Source organism: Oratosquilla oratoria, chromosome 24 (assembly GCF_046742065.1).
Source record: "Oratosquilla oratoria isolate Oo_2021 chromosome 24, ASM4674206v1, whole genome shotgun sequence".
Classification (NCBI taxonomy): Eukaryota; Metazoa; Arthropoda; class Malacostraca; order Stomatopoda; family Squillidae; genus Oratosquilla; species Oratosquilla oratoria.
The window spans coordinates 30,554,497-30,572,382 of record NC_134800.1 but is presented as its reverse complement, the minus strand read 5'-3'; the positions used below and the strand labels follow the sequence as shown (position 1 = coordinate 30,572,382).

The 17,886-nt window shown below is 42.6% G+C and overlaps 1 protein-coding gene across 3 annotated transcripts in view; it reads left to right on the top strand.

Moving 5' to 3' along the window:
- Positions 1–17,886, top strand: part of LOC143038532 (copine-8-like) — a 177,201-nt gene that overhangs the window by 85,140 nt on the left and 74,175 nt on the right. For all 3 annotated transcript variants that reach the window (XM_076207838.1, XM_076207839.1, XM_076207840.1), the window contains one exon: positions 7,679–7,817. In XM_076207838.1, the coding sequence (XP_076063953.1) occupies positions 7,679–7,817 (139 nt within the window). The remainder of the gene's footprint in view (positions 1–7,678; positions 7,818–17,886) is intronic.

The following is a 17,886-nucleotide window of genomic DNA, read 5'->3' as shown; positions in this document are numbered from 1 at the left end:
CAGTGCCAACACATCCATCTTCTCACAAACATACTGCCTATGTCTTCCCGTTTACTCTCATCTGTACCTCATCCACGGTCATTAAAAGACCAACCTTAGGGTACTAGTTGGAAAACTCCTAGGCCCTCTTATGCCTTTACTTTTTTTTGGGATGTCCCCTTCGGGGTTACAGGGAGAAGGATGCCTAGTCCTATCCCTGTCCCATTTTTTGTCACCTTGTATAACTCAAGTGGGAATACTTGGTGGCAGCATTCTTTTCCCCCATCACAGAGTTAGGCAAAAAATGGAAATGAATATTCAGAGAAATGGTACAGGACAGTAACAAGGGGTGGGGGGACAACATAACAGAGGGACAGTCACAGTATAATAAAGTATCGTCATATCTCTATGACCAGAGATTTCCTCCATCACAGACAAAATGATGTGTGGCTCTGGTCTGTAGGGGCACCCCATATAGACCCTAAAGTATCAGCTGCATGCTACTTAGCCACAATAACATGCAGCCAATACCCCAGACAGGGTATGTGAGAGTAGAAAGCTGAAAATAGATGTCAAAAATAAGGTGATAAGATGGGCAAGAGGTGAGTGTGACAGTGAGTTGGAGGTAAGTCGGAAAGAAGCTGGGGAAGTGAAGACATTTGAGCATTTAGTGTTACATGTAAGAGTGAATGGAGGTAAATTACAGAATAAGGGAAGAAAATAAATGTCTTGGAATGAAAATTGTCATGAAAAATAGGCATCTGGGGATGAATCCAAAGAGAAGACTATATAAAAGGGTGATTGTGCCCAAGACACTATATGGGGTATAGATTTAGAATGTAAGGAAGGCAGAAAGGAAAAATCTAAATGTGTTTGAAATTAAATGCTTAAGAAATATGGAAGGGGTTACAAGGATGGATATAGTATGAAATCAAGATGCGAGGCAAAGTGGTGTTGAAAAGAGAGCTGGCATATCGTGTTGATGAAACATTTGGATGTTTTGAGTATATGGAACGAATGAGTGAAGAAAGACTAGCAAAAAGGGTAGAAGGCAGAAGTGGAGGAAGTGAACTTTAGAGGGAGACAGAATTGGATTGGTGGATGGGGTTGAAAGAAACCTTAGGTAGAAGGGGAATGTTTGTTGAGCTTGGAAGGGAGAGGTAAGAAAATAGATATGAATAGAGAGTGGTGAATGGATGAGAAATCTATATATCCTGAAAGGATTTCTTTTTATTTGTTCTGTAAATTTTGGTGTGGATGAAGGGGGAGGGTTGTCATATAAAAAAGCAACTGGGGACAAAGCATCTTTAGCTGTCAGGCCCTGCTGTGGATGTGCTGTGTCATACTGCATTGTGTCTGACCCAGGTAGTGATTAGGGGAAAGAAACCCTTCATCCACAGGAACTAAGAGAAGGGACAACAAATAGGTTTGAGATGGGTGAAGGGTGGATATATGGGGACCTCCATGTTCAAGGGGCGTATGTGCCAAAAACCACATTTTGAGAAAAATGTGTTTAAAGTCTAAACAATTACACAATGAAGAAAATAAAAAAATGTAAAGGTATTTGGTATGAAAAGATAGCTTACGAGGAGACAAATTCCATGGTGTAAATATTTTTTTCAAAAGAGTCCTTCATATGATTTTGTTCATTTTTGGCACAGTCAACAAGTGTATTAAAACTAAGAATCCCTGAAAATTTCAGCTTAAAACTCTTATTGGTTCGTGTTTTATAAGTGTTTTTGTGATGTAAATAATTATTATTAATTATTTTATAGAAAAATCAATGACAATAAAATTCACTCGATATCTGTAATAAAACAAGAAAATAATGTCCAGAAACAACAGGTGGGCACTCTTTAACTCACCACGTGTGTGTGTACTGAGGTGGGGAGGCATCAGAGACTTGGAGCAGTGCTGTGATTGGCCGAGCAGGCAGGCAGGACACTAGCCGGTGCGATGATTGGCTGGTTGCCTCAGTCAAATACGCCCCTTGAGCATGGAGTTTATATACCTCATCATGATTCTCACTCGCCACAGCACATGATTAAATACCCTCAGTTATAGGGATGTAAAGGTCCAATTCCAGTATTCTGCTTTCAAGGCTAGACAGAGGGTGCTTCCATCTACCGGATTCCGTTACTAGCTCGAAAACATTGAATGAGGTGGTTATGCCCCTTGAGCACAGAGGTCCCCATATACCTTGGCTAGGCCAGCCCTCTCATGAGGGGAAAAGGGCCATTTGGTGTATGTTTATACTGTATATGTATTATTGATGTGTCAATGTAGGGGCATGTCCCTGCACTTGGGTGTCAGTGTAGGGGGGGTGGCGTCCCCCGGGTGGCAGATGGGGGGGACCCCTTTAGGAAATGTGTCTCCCAAGGGGTGTTATCTACACTGTGGACCAGACACCTGCAACAGACCAGCAATCCAGTTATCTCAGTCTCTCCCTTGCCACAGGGTTTACTGCTGGATTGCCCAGTTAGCGGACTGAGGAGTGTGCAATCTCTCCACTCATAATATCCTTTGCACAAGTTTCACTCCATGGTAGCTTTTGTCTCAGACTTACAACATTTTTCCAACTTTCTCTATTCACTACCTATGGAGAAGTCCTCTGGCAATAGGGATGGGATGGTAGGAGCAGGTAGAGGTTTCTATTGGCAGCACATAGTCCCTACCCTGCACGTGAGGCAGTTCTGGGGTGACGGTCATTGGGTGGCTGGGACAGGAACAGCGGCCTTCTTTGGCAGCTTCCAGGGCAACTGGACAAGCCATTTTAGGATCTACACCACCCACCCCAGATAGGAAAAGGTCTATAAAAGGTGACCTAAACATTGCCTCTTCCAGTCTCCACGGGCAGGTAACTAAGCCTGCTGTGGACTCGCCTTCAGAGATGCAGGGATGACCTGTCATCCAGGAGGAGCCAAAGTGAGAGGGAGGGAGGGAGGGGTGGTGAATGGGGGTGGAATGGGTGGGTATGAAATGAGTGGGAGTGAAATTATGTCCTTTGACTTTGGCTACTTCCTTTGCAAGGGGGAAAAAGCCTTTGGTTTATATATATATATATATATATAATATATATATATATATATATATTTATTATTATTATTATTTTTTTTTTTTATAGTAATAATAATAATATAATAATAATAAAAACATATATTGGGAAGTATGGAGTTCCAGGTAAAATCGTAGTGGAGAATTGATGGTGGAGATGTCTTCAGAGAGAGTTGATGATAGCAAATACAGTGTTTAGGAAGAAAGTCAAGCATAAGTACACATGGGAGAGGGTGGTGGATGGAAGGGTGGCATATAGAGTGTTAATGGACTATATAGTGGTGACCAGGAGTATGATAGGAAGAGTTAAGGCTGTACATGTTCTAAGGGGAGAGAGTGGGGGAATATCAGATAATTTTCTGGTGGAAAGTAAATTGAGAGTGGAGAATAGGTGGAGAAAGAGGAAAAGGGCAGAAGGTAGGGAGGTACTTAGAGTGAACTGCTTAAATGAGAAAAAAAGGGGAATGAGTACTGTATAAGAAGCTGAAAGAGGAGTGGGAGGGAGTAAAGGATAGAGTAGAACTAGGAGTGGAGGAGGAATGGAGATGGTTCAAGGAGGGAGTCATAAGGTATGCAAAGATGGTGTGGAAAAAGGATGACGGGAAGAAATAAAAGGAAGGGTAGTGAGTGGTGGGATGAGGAAGCAAAAAAGGTGTAGAAGAGAAGAAGCAGGCATTCATAGATTGGCTACAAATTAGGACGAGGGAATCGTATGAGAGGTACAAAGTAAAAAGAAGGGAAGTTAAGCATAAGATAAAGGAAGCAAAGAGGAGAGCAGATGTGAAATGGGGTAAGAGTATGACAGAAAATTTTGAAAGTAATAAAGATGTTTTGGAAGGAAGTTAAAAGAGGAAGAGGAGGCGAATAAGTAGAGAAGAAAAGGTAAAAGGTGCAGATGGAGAGATGATAATGGAAGAGAAGGGAGTGAGAGGAAGGTGGGCAGAGTATTTTTGGGAGTTGCTAAATGTGAAGGAGGATAGGGAGGGAAAGGTAGTTGCAGTGGGAAGTGCTAAGAAAATGAGAGTGATGAGTGAGGAAAATGGAGGAGAAATAGGGAAGGATGAAGTGAAAACAGCTGTTAAGATGAGAACAGGTAAAGCACCTGGGTTGGATGGATGCCATGCAGAATGTCTGAAAAAATGAGGTACAGTTATGGTGGACTGGCTGGTGAGGTTATTTAACCACTTCAGTACGGGACTTAAATCTCGCGGGCAGCAGCCAATGCCAGCCGTACGACGTGTCGTAATAATACTCGCATCATAAAATATAGTCACCGCTTATATCGATCGTTCTCTCTTTCACCCGCGAATTTTGAAAACCACAGAGAATGGGATTCAGGGCACATTTGAGAGAATGTAAAAACACAGGGGCGACTACAATAAATATAATCAAGACGCCGATATAGCAGCGTCGCGAATCCACTTGCTCCTCATGACGCCTACGTGTGCGGCACCGTATGGAAGGGGTTAATGTTTGTTTAAGAGAGGGTAGAGTGCCAGAGGACTGGAGGAGTGCCTGTATAGTTCCGCAAGGAAAGTGGGACAAGTGTGAGTGTAGTAGTTACAGAGGGATCAGCTTGTTAAGTGTAGTTGGGAAGGCTTATGGGAGGGTCTTGATTGAGAGGATTAGGAGAGGAACAGAGGGAGTAATTGGTGAGGAACAGTGTGGTTTTAAGGACAGGTAGGGTATGTGTAGATCAGATTTTTGTGGTAAGACAGATATGTGAGAAAGCTATAGGAAAAGGTAAGGATGTTTTTTAGGCTTTATGGATCTGGAAAAGGCTTACAACAGGGTGGACAGGAAGGCACTGTGGGAGGTACTGCAGATATATGGGATAGGAGGAAAGCTGTCAAGAGCAGTCAAGAGTTTTTATGAGAGTAGTAGAGCTTGCGTTAGGATTAGAAATGGAGAGAGTGAATGGTTTGAAGTAAAGGTGGGACTTCGTCAGGGATGTGCTATGTCGCCCTGGCTGTTTAATCTTTACATGGATGGGGTGGTGCAAGAGGTGAATGCAAGGGTAGTGGGTCAGGGGTTGGAGATGATTAAAGAAAATGGAGAAAAGTGGGAGGTGAGCCAGTTGTTGTTTGCCGACGACACTGCGCTTGTAGCAGGATCAGAGGAGGGATTGAGGAAGTTAGTGACAGAGATTGAGAAGATGTGTGAAAGAAGGAAGCTGAAGATAAATGTGGGGAAAAGTAAGGTGATGAGATGTACAAGGGGAGAGAGTGACAGTAGGCTGGAGGAAGTGGATAGTTTCAGATACTTGGGTGCGAATGTGACAGGAAAGGGAGGAGTGGGGGTGGAGGTAGAATGTAGATTGAGAGAAGCGAGTAAATGTCTTGGTGGATTAAAAAGTGTAATGAGAAATAGACATCTGGAAATGGATGCTAAGAGGAGGTTATATGAAGGAGTGATTGTGCCAACAGCAATGTACGGGGCAGAAACATGGAACATGAGAGAGGAAGAGAGAAGGAGTTTGAATGTATTTGAGATGAAATGTCTGAGAAGTATGATAGGGGTTACTAGGCTAGATAGAGTGAGAAATGAGGAGGTGAGGAGGAGAACAGGTGTGATAAAGGAGCTGGGAGATAGGGTAGATGAAAGAATATTAGGATGGTATGGACACATGGAAAGAATGAGTGAAGAAAGATTAGTAAAAGAAGTGTGGAAGGCGGAGATGAAAGGAGTGAATATGAGGGGGCGTCCTAGGATGAGATGGATGGATGGTGTGAAAGGGGCTTTACAAAAGAGAGGAATGTCTGTAGAGGAAGGATGGGAGAGGACAGAAGATAGGGGTGAATGGAGGAGGGTTGTGTATAGATGAGGCTGTGATGCATGAGGGGGATGGGGGGTGAGGAAGTATGTATGAGGAAATATTTGACGCAGCCCGAAGGGATTTCTCCCCGTCTTCTCCTTTCCTGCATGAGGGGACGGAGAGGAGGGGTCGCCGAATTTATGAAGTGGCCTTGTTGTGGATGTGCTGTGTCTTGCGACACTGCTTCTGACCCAGGACAGTGGACAGGATGCAGGGATGACCCGTCATCCAGGAGGTGCCAAGATAGGAGGGAAGGAGGAGGGTGGGGGGGAGTGGAATATATGGAAAATGAAATGGTTGGGAGTATTTCTATGCCTCTTTCTTTTTGGCTACCCCCCATGTAAGGGGGAAAAAGCCTTTGGTATATGTATGTATCATTATTATTATTATTATCAGTGGGAAGTGCTAAGTAAATAACAGTGATGAATTAGGAAAATGGGGAGAAATAAAAAAAGAGGAGGTGAAAGTGGTGATAAAAAATTATGAGAGCAGGCAAGGCACCTGGGTTGGGTGAGTGTCATGCAGAGTGTCTATAAAAGGGAGGTACAGTGATGGTGGAGTGGCTCGTGAGGTTTAATGTTTGTCTAAAAGAGGGTAGAGTGCTGGAGGACTGCCTGTATAGTTCAGCTTTACAAGGGGAAAGGGGACAATACAAGTGTAGTACTTTCAGAGGGATCAGTTTGTTGAGTGTAGTTGGGAAGACTTATGGGAATGTTTTGATTGAGAGGATTAGGAGAGGAACAGAGTGGGTTTAGGACAGGTAGGGGTTAAGTAGATCTGATTTTTTGTGGTAAGGTAGATATGTGAGAAAGCTTTGGAAAAAGTGAGGATGTTTTTGGGCCCTTCTGGATTTGGAAAAGGTGATGTCAGGAGAGGAGGGGATGTAGAGGGCTTGATGAGGGATGTGTGTTGTTCATGATTGTTAGTGAGTCAAGCTGTGTCTATAACTCAAGCCCTCTATCTGTGTCAGGGTTGTTAACATACCAGGTATATAGATATATGTGATTCTATGGGAAGGATTTGGTTTTTGTATGTAGGTGTCCAATAGAAGTAGTTTTGGTGCATCCTGTTATTACTTTTTGGGGGGTCGCCGATTTAATGAAGCGGACTTGCTGTGGATGTGCTGTGTCTGGTGACACTGCTTCTGACCCAGGGCAGTGGACAAGATGCAGGGATGACCCGTCATCCAGGAGGTGCCAACATAAGAGGGAGGGAAGAGGGTAGAGGGGAGTTGGGTGTGTAGGGGATGGAATAGGTGGGAGTGATTTCTATGCCTGTCTTTTGGCTACTTCCCATGTAAGGGGGAAAAAAAGCCTTTGGTATATGTATGTATGTAGGTAGATATTTATTCATTTTTTTTCAAACGGGTAGGGCTGATCAGAATGTTCAATGTTGAGATGTTTTGGACATGTGAAAAGAATAGGAAATACTTGCAGAAAGATTTTGGAAAGCAGAAGTAAATTAAGGGAACTTGAAGGGAAGACCAAGAATTAGGTGGATGAATGGAGTGAAGTGAACATTAGATGCAAGGAAGAGGATACAGAAAATAGTGAATGGAGAGTTTATATATTGATGAGGAAATGATGCAGCCTGAAGGAATGTTCTGTCTGTTTCATAAATTTTTAATTTACATGGTGTATTATACATATTTTTTCTCGTGGGGGAAAGGGACTTTAGGTATATGTATATACATGTATTATAAGGCCTCCATTTTTTACTACGTTGGTTTTTCTAGTGATCTACATAAGTGTCCTACATATCAAAGAATATCATCAACATTTTATTAACAGAACAAATAAGTTATTTTTATTTTTGTTTTATTTTATGCAGGAACATAAAAGTGAGATGTATGAATTTCCATTCAAATGGAAGCCATGACTTAATAGGAGAATTCTACACTACAGTACGGAAACTGAAGGAAGGTCCAGGACATAGTAATACTTATACACTAGAAAATGAACGCAAAAAGGTAAGTTGATATAATTTTTTACAAAAGCTTGCTTGATAAGTTTCAGGAGGTTTATGATATAGATTTTAAAAGGTGTTGGGAACTGCTTATCATTGGTCTGGTTGAGCTACTGGGAAACTTTTGCCAATATCATTACCATTTTGAGATTTTGTCTTAACTAGAGATAATGAAAGGTACCTGCAAGTGGGATAGATATTCCCCTCTTGTTCAATGCCCTTTTCACCCTATCTCTCTGTCTCAGCCTCGGTAGTCCCCTCAAGTTTACTCCCTCCACCTCTACCTTCCACACCTCTTTTATTAATCTTTCTTCACTCATTGTTTCTATGTTTACAAACCAATCCAGTACTCTTTCATCAGCCCTGTCTGCCATCTCCTTTTTCATCCCAGCTCTCATCCTCACCTCTTCATTTTTCACTCTATTTAACCTTGTAACCCATACCATACTTCTCAGACAGGCTGCTGTGTCCTGCTACATTGCTTCTGACCCAGGGCAGTGGGCAGGATACAGGGATGACCAGTCATCCATGAGGAGCTTAGATGAGAGGGAGGAAGGAATGGTGGATGGGAGTGGAGTGGGTGGGAATGAAGTGGATAGTAGATATATGCCTTTTGACTTTAGCTATCTCCCCAGTAAGGGGGATAAAGCCCTTGGTATATAGAATAGAATAGAACCAGCAAGTGGGCAGTTAAGGGCAGTCAAGAGTTTTTATAACAGTAGTAGAGCCTGTGTTAGAATTGGAAATGGAGAGAGTGAGTGGTTTGAGGTAAAGGTGGGGCTGCATCAGGGCTGTTTCATGTTGCCATAGCTGTTCAGTGTGTACATGGATGGTGTGGTGGTACTGGAGGTAAATGTGATGATAATGGGCATGGGATTGGAGATGATTAAAGATAATGAAGAGAAGTAAGATGTGAGCCAGTTGTTGTTTTCAGAGGACACCATGCTTGTGACAGGGTCAGAGGAGGGATTAAGGCAGTGGGTGACATAGTTTGGGAAGTAATGCAGTGGGAGAAAATTGAAGGTAAATATGGGTAAAACTAAGGTGATGAGATGTACAAGGGGAGTGGATGGCAGTGAGTTGGAAGTAAGTCTCAAAGGAGAGAAGCTGCAGGAAGTAGACACTTGTAAATGTTTGAGGTTACACATGGCAACAAATGGAGGAGTAAGGGTAGAGGTAAATTGTAGATTGAGAGAAGTGTCTTGGGGGACTGGAAAGTGTCATGAAAAATAGGCAACTGGGAATGGATACAAAGAGAAGATTATATGAAGAGGTTGTTGTTGGCATTGTCATTGTCTTTGTTCCTTAGACTGTCTGCCTGAGCAGTACCATCTCCCTGAGGAACACCATTGCAGGAATGAGATTTTCCCAAAATCCCTTATAGAGTATATAGTGTATTGTTGGCATGCATGATTGTGTATTATGCAGTCTCCCACAATGTGTTGTATAGTATGGGGTGAATTATGACATCCTGGATAGTTATCTGTGATGCTGTCATCCAGCCTCTTTTGGTAACTTGAAGGACCAGCCTGGTTAATTGGACTCTCTTCTTGGGGAAGAGAGGATTAAGAGGAATGGATATTTGGGTCAGGCACGCAACAGTGTGTTGTCTTTCAGTTTGTTGATGGAGCAGTGAGCAGTATGATTATGGATATGTTTCTAGAGACTGATGTCCGGTGGTTGTGGAGGAAGAGATGAGAGTTTTTGTGTGTGATACAGGTATTTGGGTGTTGTTTGATGTTTCTTGGCATGTGTGGGTGTTCTGCCATGTAGTGTAGTGGGTGGACTGTGTGTGTGGAGGCTACGACAAGTGTTTGTGTGCCTCCCATGTGAAGATAATCCTTGACTATGAGGACTTTTGTGCAGCTTGTAATTGTCTTTGGGGCTTTGTTCTGAAAAGTGTAATTTGTTGTGGTGTGTCTTAGTGAGATTAGAGACCCATACAGGGCTTGCATAATTTATCACTGATCATATATATTGTTTGTATACTGTAGTGGTAGTTTCTTTGTTGTGCTTGAATGTTACATTTGAAAGTGATATAAGTGCATTAAGTTTAGGTGTGCATTTTGTCTTTGTGATGTGTTGTTTGAATGACATGTATGTATCATATGTTACTCCAAGAATCTGGGGTGTGTGTGTGGTATGAAGGTGTTGTTGATAAAGAGGCATAGTATGTATTTGTGTTCTGCTGTCCAGTTAGTGAGAAGTGTCACTGAATTTGGCTGGGCTATTTTGAATATATTTGTGATGAACCAGGTGTTGAGTGTGTTTAAGTATGGCTATAGTATTTCTGTAGCTCTGTGTTATGGTGTGTGCATGTAATTGTTATTTATAGCATCTGCGTAAGAAGAGATTTGTATTTCTTAGGTGTGGGGTGTGGGGGTATCATGCATGTATAGATTATGGGGGATAGGACTGAGCCCTAAGGTACTCTGTTCCTAAAGTTTCTGTTGTGTGATGATTGGGCATTATATAATGTATAGGCATTTGTACTTGCCAAGTAATTGACCAACTATAATTTGGTATTATTGTGCACATCTATATATTTTGTGTGTGAGATGGTGTTTGAGGACAGCATCAAAAGTTTTTTACTAATGTCTAGGGTTATAAGAAGTGTTCTGTGTGGGTGCTTACATAAATTGATGCCATCAAAAATCCCTTTGGGTGAGATATGTCAGAAGAGTGCTTGTGGAATGTAGTGGTTTAAAACTATGTTGTGATTTGGCAAAGGGACAAAGTGGTGTGACAAGTTGTAGTATGAGGTGTTCTATGACTTGGAGGGGGTACAGAAAAGTGTGATTAGGTATGATACAGTAACTGTTGTATTTTTGTTAGGTTTGGGGATTACGATGATTTTCCCGTGCTTCCAGATGTCGGGTATGATGTGTTGAATAGCTGTAGTTTGCAATGTTGGTGAGTACATGTATACTGTGTGGTCCAAGGTGCTTCAGGTGGATGTTACTATGTTGTCTGGACCACAAGCAGATGAGTGCTTGAGGTTATGGATTATATGCTTTATCTGGCTGTCTATGAGGAGTGTGTGTTTTGAGATTTGTATGTCTTGGTTGTGGAGTGTGAGTATATTGGGCATGTATAGATTTAAGAGTGTGGGGGGGTGGACTGAGCCCTGAGGTACTTAGTTCCTAAAGTTTCTGGTGTGCAGTGATTGACCATTATATGACACATACACATTTCTTCCTGCCAAATAATTGGCCACCCATGTTTTGGTATTATTGTGCATCTCTGTGTTGTATATTTTATTTGTGAGATTGTGTTATAAAAATGTTATGTGTGGAGGCCTATCCAAATTGATGCCATCAAAGAATCTTTGTTTAAGGTCAGTGAAGAGCATTTGTGGAGTGTAGTGGTCTAAAATGGTGGTGTGATGAGTTGTAGTATGAGGCATTCCTTGACTTTGTAGGGCATGCAGAGAAGTGCAATTGTGTAGTGTGATGCTGGAACTGTAGGGTCTTTGTTAGGTTTGGGGATTGTGATGATTTTCCCATGCTTCCAGATATTGGATATGATGTTTAGTTTGCAATGTTGGTGAATGCTAGTCTTCTGTATGGTCTGAAGAGTTTTAGGTGGATATTATTTATGTTGTCTGGACCACAAGTGGGTTAGTGCTTGAGGTTATGGATTATATGTTTCATCTGGATATATATGAAGGGTGTGTATTTTGAGTGTGTGGGAAAGTCTTTCTTATGTCAGATGATGCATCAGTTGTCAGGATGAGGGATGAGATGGCTTGTCTGTGCAAAATGATTTATGAGTGTGTATGCTTGTTGTCTGTTAGAGGGTAAAATGATTGTTGTTGTAGTTATTGCTGTGTGAGAGCGTGTTGTGTTATTGTTGGATATTTTAATGGGATTGAGTGTCTTCTACAATTTTTCGGTGTTTGTTTTGTGATTAAGTCAGTAGACAAAGGTTTACCAAATAAGAAGGGTTGATTGTGCTTACAACACTGGGGTGGAGCTTTGGAATTTAAAAGAGGCAGAAAGGAGGAGTTTAAATGTGTGAGATCAAGTGTCTGAGAAGTATGGTTGGGGTTATAAGGTTGGATAGAGTGAGAAATGAGGTGAGGAGGAGAGCAAGGGTGCAAAATGAGTTAGTACATAGGGAAGATGAAAGATTATTGGGATGGTTTGGACGCATGGAAGGAATTAATGAAGAAAGATTAGCAAAAGATGTGTGGAAGGCAGAGGTGGATGGAGTGAACTTGAGGGGGTGACTGAAGATAAGATGGATTGATGGAGTGAAAAGGACTTTGAGCATGAGGGGATGTCTGTTGTGCAAGGAAGTTAGAATGTTTAGGATAGGGGTGAGTGAAGAATGACTGTGTATGGATATTTTGAAACAGCTTGAAGGGATTTTCTCCCTGTCTTCTCTCTTTCCTATATTTTGTCAAGTAAGGAAGAGAGAGGGAGATAGGGAGGAGTGGGTAGTTGTTGTTGTTGTCGTTCCCTAGACTGTCTGTCCGAGCAGTCCCGTCTCCCCAAGGAAGGCCACAGCCGAAACTGGGTTTTCCCACAAATCCTTTATAGAGTGTATGTTGTGTTGTTTGCGTGCATGATTGTGTATAATGCAGTCTTCCATTATGTGTTGTATGGTATGGGGTGAAGTGTTACATCCTGGGCAGCTGTTCACAACACGGTCGTCCAGCCTCTTCTGGTAGCTTAGGAGTGCTGGGTGGTGACCGCATCGCAGTCTGGCCAAGTGGACTCTGTCCTTTCGTGGGAGAGAGGATTCAGAAGGGTGGATATCAGGGGGTCTGGCATGCAGCAGTGTGTTGTCTTTCAGTGTGTTAATGGAGCGGTGAGTGATATGATTATGAATATGTTTCCAGAGGCTGGTATTTGGTGGTTGTGGAGGAAGAGAAGAGAGTATCTGTGCGTAATAAAGGTCTTTGGGTGTAGTTTTAATGTTTCTTGGTGTGTGTGGGTGTTCTGCTATGTAGTGTAGCGGGTGTGATGTGTTTGTGGTGGCTGCAGCAAGTGTTTGTGTGCCTCTCATGTCGAGGTGGTCCTTGACTTTGAGGACTTTAGTTTCATGGTGTAAATGGTCTGTAGGTGTTGTATTTGTGCAGCCTGTAATTGTTTTTAGGGCTTTGTTTTGTATGATTTGAAGGGTGTTGTGGTGTCTCACTGAGATTAGGAGCCCATGCAGGACTCGCATAATTCATCACTGAGCGTATGCATTGTTTGTATATTGTTATATTAGTTTCTTTGTTTTGTCCAAATGTTGTTCCAGTGATTGACTTAAGTGCGTTAAGTCTAGGTGTGCATTTGTTTTTTATGTTTGTGAGGTGTTGTTTGAAAGACATGGATGTATCGTATGTTACACCAAGAATTTTCGGTGTGTTTGTGTGTGGTATTAGAGTGTTGTTGATGTAGAGATGAGGTATGTATTTGTGTTCTTTTGTCCAGTTGGTGAGAAGTGTTGCTGTAGATTTGGTTGGAGCTATTTTGAGTCTGTTTGTGATGAACCATGTGTTGAGTGTGTCAAGGTAAGGCTGGATTATTTCTGCAGCTTTGTCTGTGTTTCGATGTGTGCATGTGATTGTTATGTCATCTGCGTAGGAAGAGATTTGTATTTCTGAGGTGTCTGGTGTGGGTAAGTCATGCATGTATAGATTAAATAATGTGGGGGATAGAACTGAGCCCTGTGGTACTCCGTTCTTAATGTTTCTGATGTGCGATGATTGGCCATTATATGACACATGAGCATTCCTGCCTGCCAGATAATTGGCCAGCCATCTTTTGGTGTTATTGTGCATGTCTGTGTTATATATTTTATTTGTTAGGTTGTGGCGGGGGATAGCATCAAAAGCTTTACTAATGTCCAATGTTATAAGAAGTGTTCTGTGGTGGGGCCTATCTGAATTGATGCCATCTAAAATTCTTTGTGTGAGGTTTGTCAGAAGAGTGTTTGTGGAGTGTAGTGGCCTAAAACCGTGTTGTGAGTCAGCAAGGGGAATATATGGTGTGACAAGTTGAAGTATTAGGCGTTCAATGACTAGAGGGGGGTGCAGAGAAGTGTGATTGGGCGGTGCGATGTTGGGATTGTTGGATCTTTGTTCGGTTTTGGAATGGTGATTATTTTACCATGCTTCCAGATGTCGGGTATAGTGTTGTGTGAATAGCTGTAGTTTGCAATGTTTGTGAGTGCGTGTATACCTTGTGGTCCAATGTGTTTTAGGTGGATGTTGCTTATGTTATCAGGGCCACAGGCAGATGAGTGCTTGAGATTATGCATTATGAGTTTTGTCTGACTGTCTATGAAGGGTGTATAGTCTGAGTCTGTGGGGAAGTCTTTCTTACGTCGAATGGTGCGTCGGTCGTCAGGGTGAGATGAAAGATGGCTCGTCTGTGCAAAATGACGTATGAGTGCGTTTGCTTGTTGTCTGTTTGAGGGTAGATTATCTGTTGTTGTGATTATTGCTGCGTGAGAGCGTGTAGTGTTAGTGTTGGATAGTGTGATGCTGTTGAGTGTTTTGTACAATTTGCTGGTGTTTGTTTTGTGATCAAGTGTATTGATAAAGTTTTGCCAATTTTGTGTTTTTTGTTTGTGTATTTTATTGGCAATCACAGTGTTTAGTGTTTGTATTTGGTCTGCTATGTTTTGAGGGATAGGTGTGGGGGTATCGTGTTTAAGTGTGTCACGTTGTCTGATGAGGCCTTGGATTTCTGGTGTGAAGTTGGGGTTGTGTGATTTTCTGTTGCCTCTAGGGATGTATCTCTTGTCTGCGTTTTGTATGATTGTATTAAAAGCGTGCACAGCATTGTTTATGTTTGTGATTGGTGTACTGTTAAGTGTTTCAAAATGTTGTTCTGTCTCTTCAGTAAAAGCTTCCCAGTTAGCTCTCTTGTAATTGGTGTAAGTGTGTCTGTGGCCAGCTGGGGTGCATCTTGTTTTGGTGGTGATGATGATTGGAAGGTGGTCAGAGCCAAGGGCTCCGACCACTCTCCATGATGTTGTTGGGGTTAGGCAGGGGGAGCAAAAGGTGATATCAGGAGAGGAGGGAGTGTAGAGGGCTTGGTATGGGATATGTGTATGATTATGCGTGTTGTTCATGATAGTCAATGAGTCGAATTGAGTCTGTATATCAAGCCCTCTGTCTGTGTCAGGGTTGTCGACATACCAGGCAGACGACTTGGCGTTGAAGTCACCACCCATGATCAGGTTGGGGATTGAGGTTAGTTGGCTAAGTTGAGGTCTGAAGGTGTTTGGAACTGTGGGGGATGATTGGGGGGGAATGTACATGTGCGGATTCGAATGGATTGGGTTTCTGTTGTGTTATCTGTGGTAGGGAGGAGAATTTTGGTTGTGGCACTTGTGTCCACAAAACAGATGGACTGGTGGATCAGGGTGATGAGTCCACCGCCATTGCCGTCAGTCCGGTCTTGTCTGATGGTGGTGTAATTATGAAATGATGGTGTTTTGTGTGAGTGTCTTAGTTTTGTTTCTTGTAAAATCGCAATGTGTATGTTGTGTTGTTTAAGAAAGTGTTCAAGTTCATGTTTTTTAGTGTTGATACCATCAATGTTGTGTTGTAATATGTTGATGTTGTGTGTTTTGTATGTGTTGTATGTTGCCGTTTGGGGTTGAGGTTGGGGTGGTAGTGGGGAAGGTGTAGGATCTGGGTCAGAGGGGGGGAAAGGAGAGATCGGGGACAAAGGAAGAGGAGTACTAATCGGGGGTAAGGGCAAAGGGAAATTGGGAGTGGGTAAGGGTGTTGGCTGTGGTTGGGGAGGTGGGAGTGGGGTTACTGGAGGGCAGGTAGAACATGTCCAAGTGTTTGTGTATTGGTTTGTGTCAGCAAGTGTTGTACAAGTGAGGTGGGCCCAGTTTTTGCACATATTGCACTGAACTGAGCCCTTTGTCTGTCTGCTCGAAGTAATGGGTTTAGAGCATGTTGGGCATGTGTATTTTGTGGTGGGCCCAGGATTGCTCTCTACATCTCCGGCTAAAAGTAGAAGAAGAGGGGTGATCGCCGGAAAATCACCCCTCAGTGCAGAAAAAACGTAACATTGTATGTTGGAAAAAAGGATTGTGGTACTCCCCCAGGTAGGCGTAGCTCCTCTTTGGGGATCGGTGCCATCTGCGTAGAGCTGATGGCCAGGGGTGGTTGCTGCTGATTGGCCCCCAACTCTTGGGGTTGGGGGGTGGTCCCACGACGTAGACGTTGCAGCTCCAGGACCGGAGTGGGTAGTAGTTGTATGCGGTTGATATTTTGACGTAGCCTGTAGGAATTTCTCCCAGTCTTCAGTAATTTCTGCATGAGGGGACGAAGATGGGGGTTGCCGATTAAGTGAAGCAGCCTTGCAGTTGATGTGCTTTGTCTTACTGCATTGTTTCTGACCTTGGCAGTGGGCAGGAGACAGGAATGACTCTTTATCCACGAGGAGCTAAGATGAGAGGGAAACAAGTGTGCTGGATGGGAGTGGAATGGGTGTGAATGGGTTTGGGCCTTTGACTTAGCTACCTCCTATATGAGGGGTGTCATAATGATGATGATGAAGATTACTTTCTCTAGGCTGTCAGGCTGAGCAGTCCAGTCTTCCTGAGGAATGTCATGGCTGTAATGGTGTTCTCTCATAAATCCCTTATAGAGTACTATATATGCTGGTATAAAAGTCAACATTTGATCCCTAAAAACATCTTTCCAAAATCAGGTGTTGATGTCAACTTGTATGATACACAATCATGCACGCAAACAACACAACATACACTCTATAAAGGATTTGTGGGAAAACCCAGTTTCGGCTGTGGCCTTCCTTGGGGAGACGGGACTGCTCGGACAGACAGTCTAGGGAACGACAACAACTTGTATGCCAAATACATAATGAGAACCTTTACCATTTAGTGGTAAACAAGTGAAACTACTAGCATAAAACTAATTGTACACCACTTGCCATAACTCACAGCCCACTACAATTATTTCTTATTGAAACTCATATTTGGCAATTCTATGTAATGTAGAAAATATAACAATATCAAGGACATAACTCATATGGTAGATTAGGCTGGTTTATTCTGTGAGTTAGGACTCTTTTGCAGTAGTAGAAAACATAGCCCTGAAAATCTGACATTTACAATAGCTGATTGGTGTACCAGTGGCACTACCAATACCAAGCAGCCAGCTGTTGAACTGAGCTTGTTGCAAAAATGCTATCTTACTACCACCACCATCAGTAGTGAGGAACTACTGTACAGACTTTGAAACTGTTGTACAGATTTTCTCTCTCATCAGACATTATTAATGATGCAAAAAATACCTTAATAATTGCTGAGCGGGTTAGGGTGTCGTTACTTGCGGCGAAGGTCGAGGTGAGGGTGGTTCGAATCCTGCCACCAGCGAAGTTGAACCAAGGGCATGGTTCATTGAATTCCATGCTACGTAGCCCTCTGTGAGGGGCACCATCCTAGCCTCCCATTAAGCTACCATGTATTTATGAGATAAAGTAGGTTTTCCTTTTTATACATTAGGGGTGGGAAAATGGTGCTACCTTATTTTCATGGGTTGCCTTATCTGGGGAATATAGGCTTAATCTTGAAATACACCTCAGAATTTTAGGGGTCTACTTATGTGCTGGATCGATTGGTACGCTAGCATATATGGTATATGTTGTGTTGTAGACATGTACAATTGTGTACAATGCAGTCTTCCATGGTGTGTTGAATAGTATGGGGTGAAGTTTTATTTCCTGGAAAGAAATCTGGTAATTTAGAAGGGCTGGTTGGTGGCTGATACAGAGAGATGGATGTCAGGGTGTCTGGTATGTAGTAGTGTGTTGTTTTTCAGTTGGTTTTGATGGAGCAGTGAGTGATATGATTATGGTATACTACTGGAGGTAGGTATCTGGTAGTTGTGTAGGAAATGAAGTGTGTGTGATATGGGTACTTAGGTGTTGTTTTGATGTTTCTTGGCATGTGTGGGTCCTTTGCCATATAGGAGGGTGGGCTGTGCTTGTGGAGGTTGTGTCAAGTGTTTGTGTGCTTTTCATGTAAAGGTGATCCTTGATTTTGATGACTTTCATTTCATGGAGTAGATGGTCTGTAGATGATGTGTT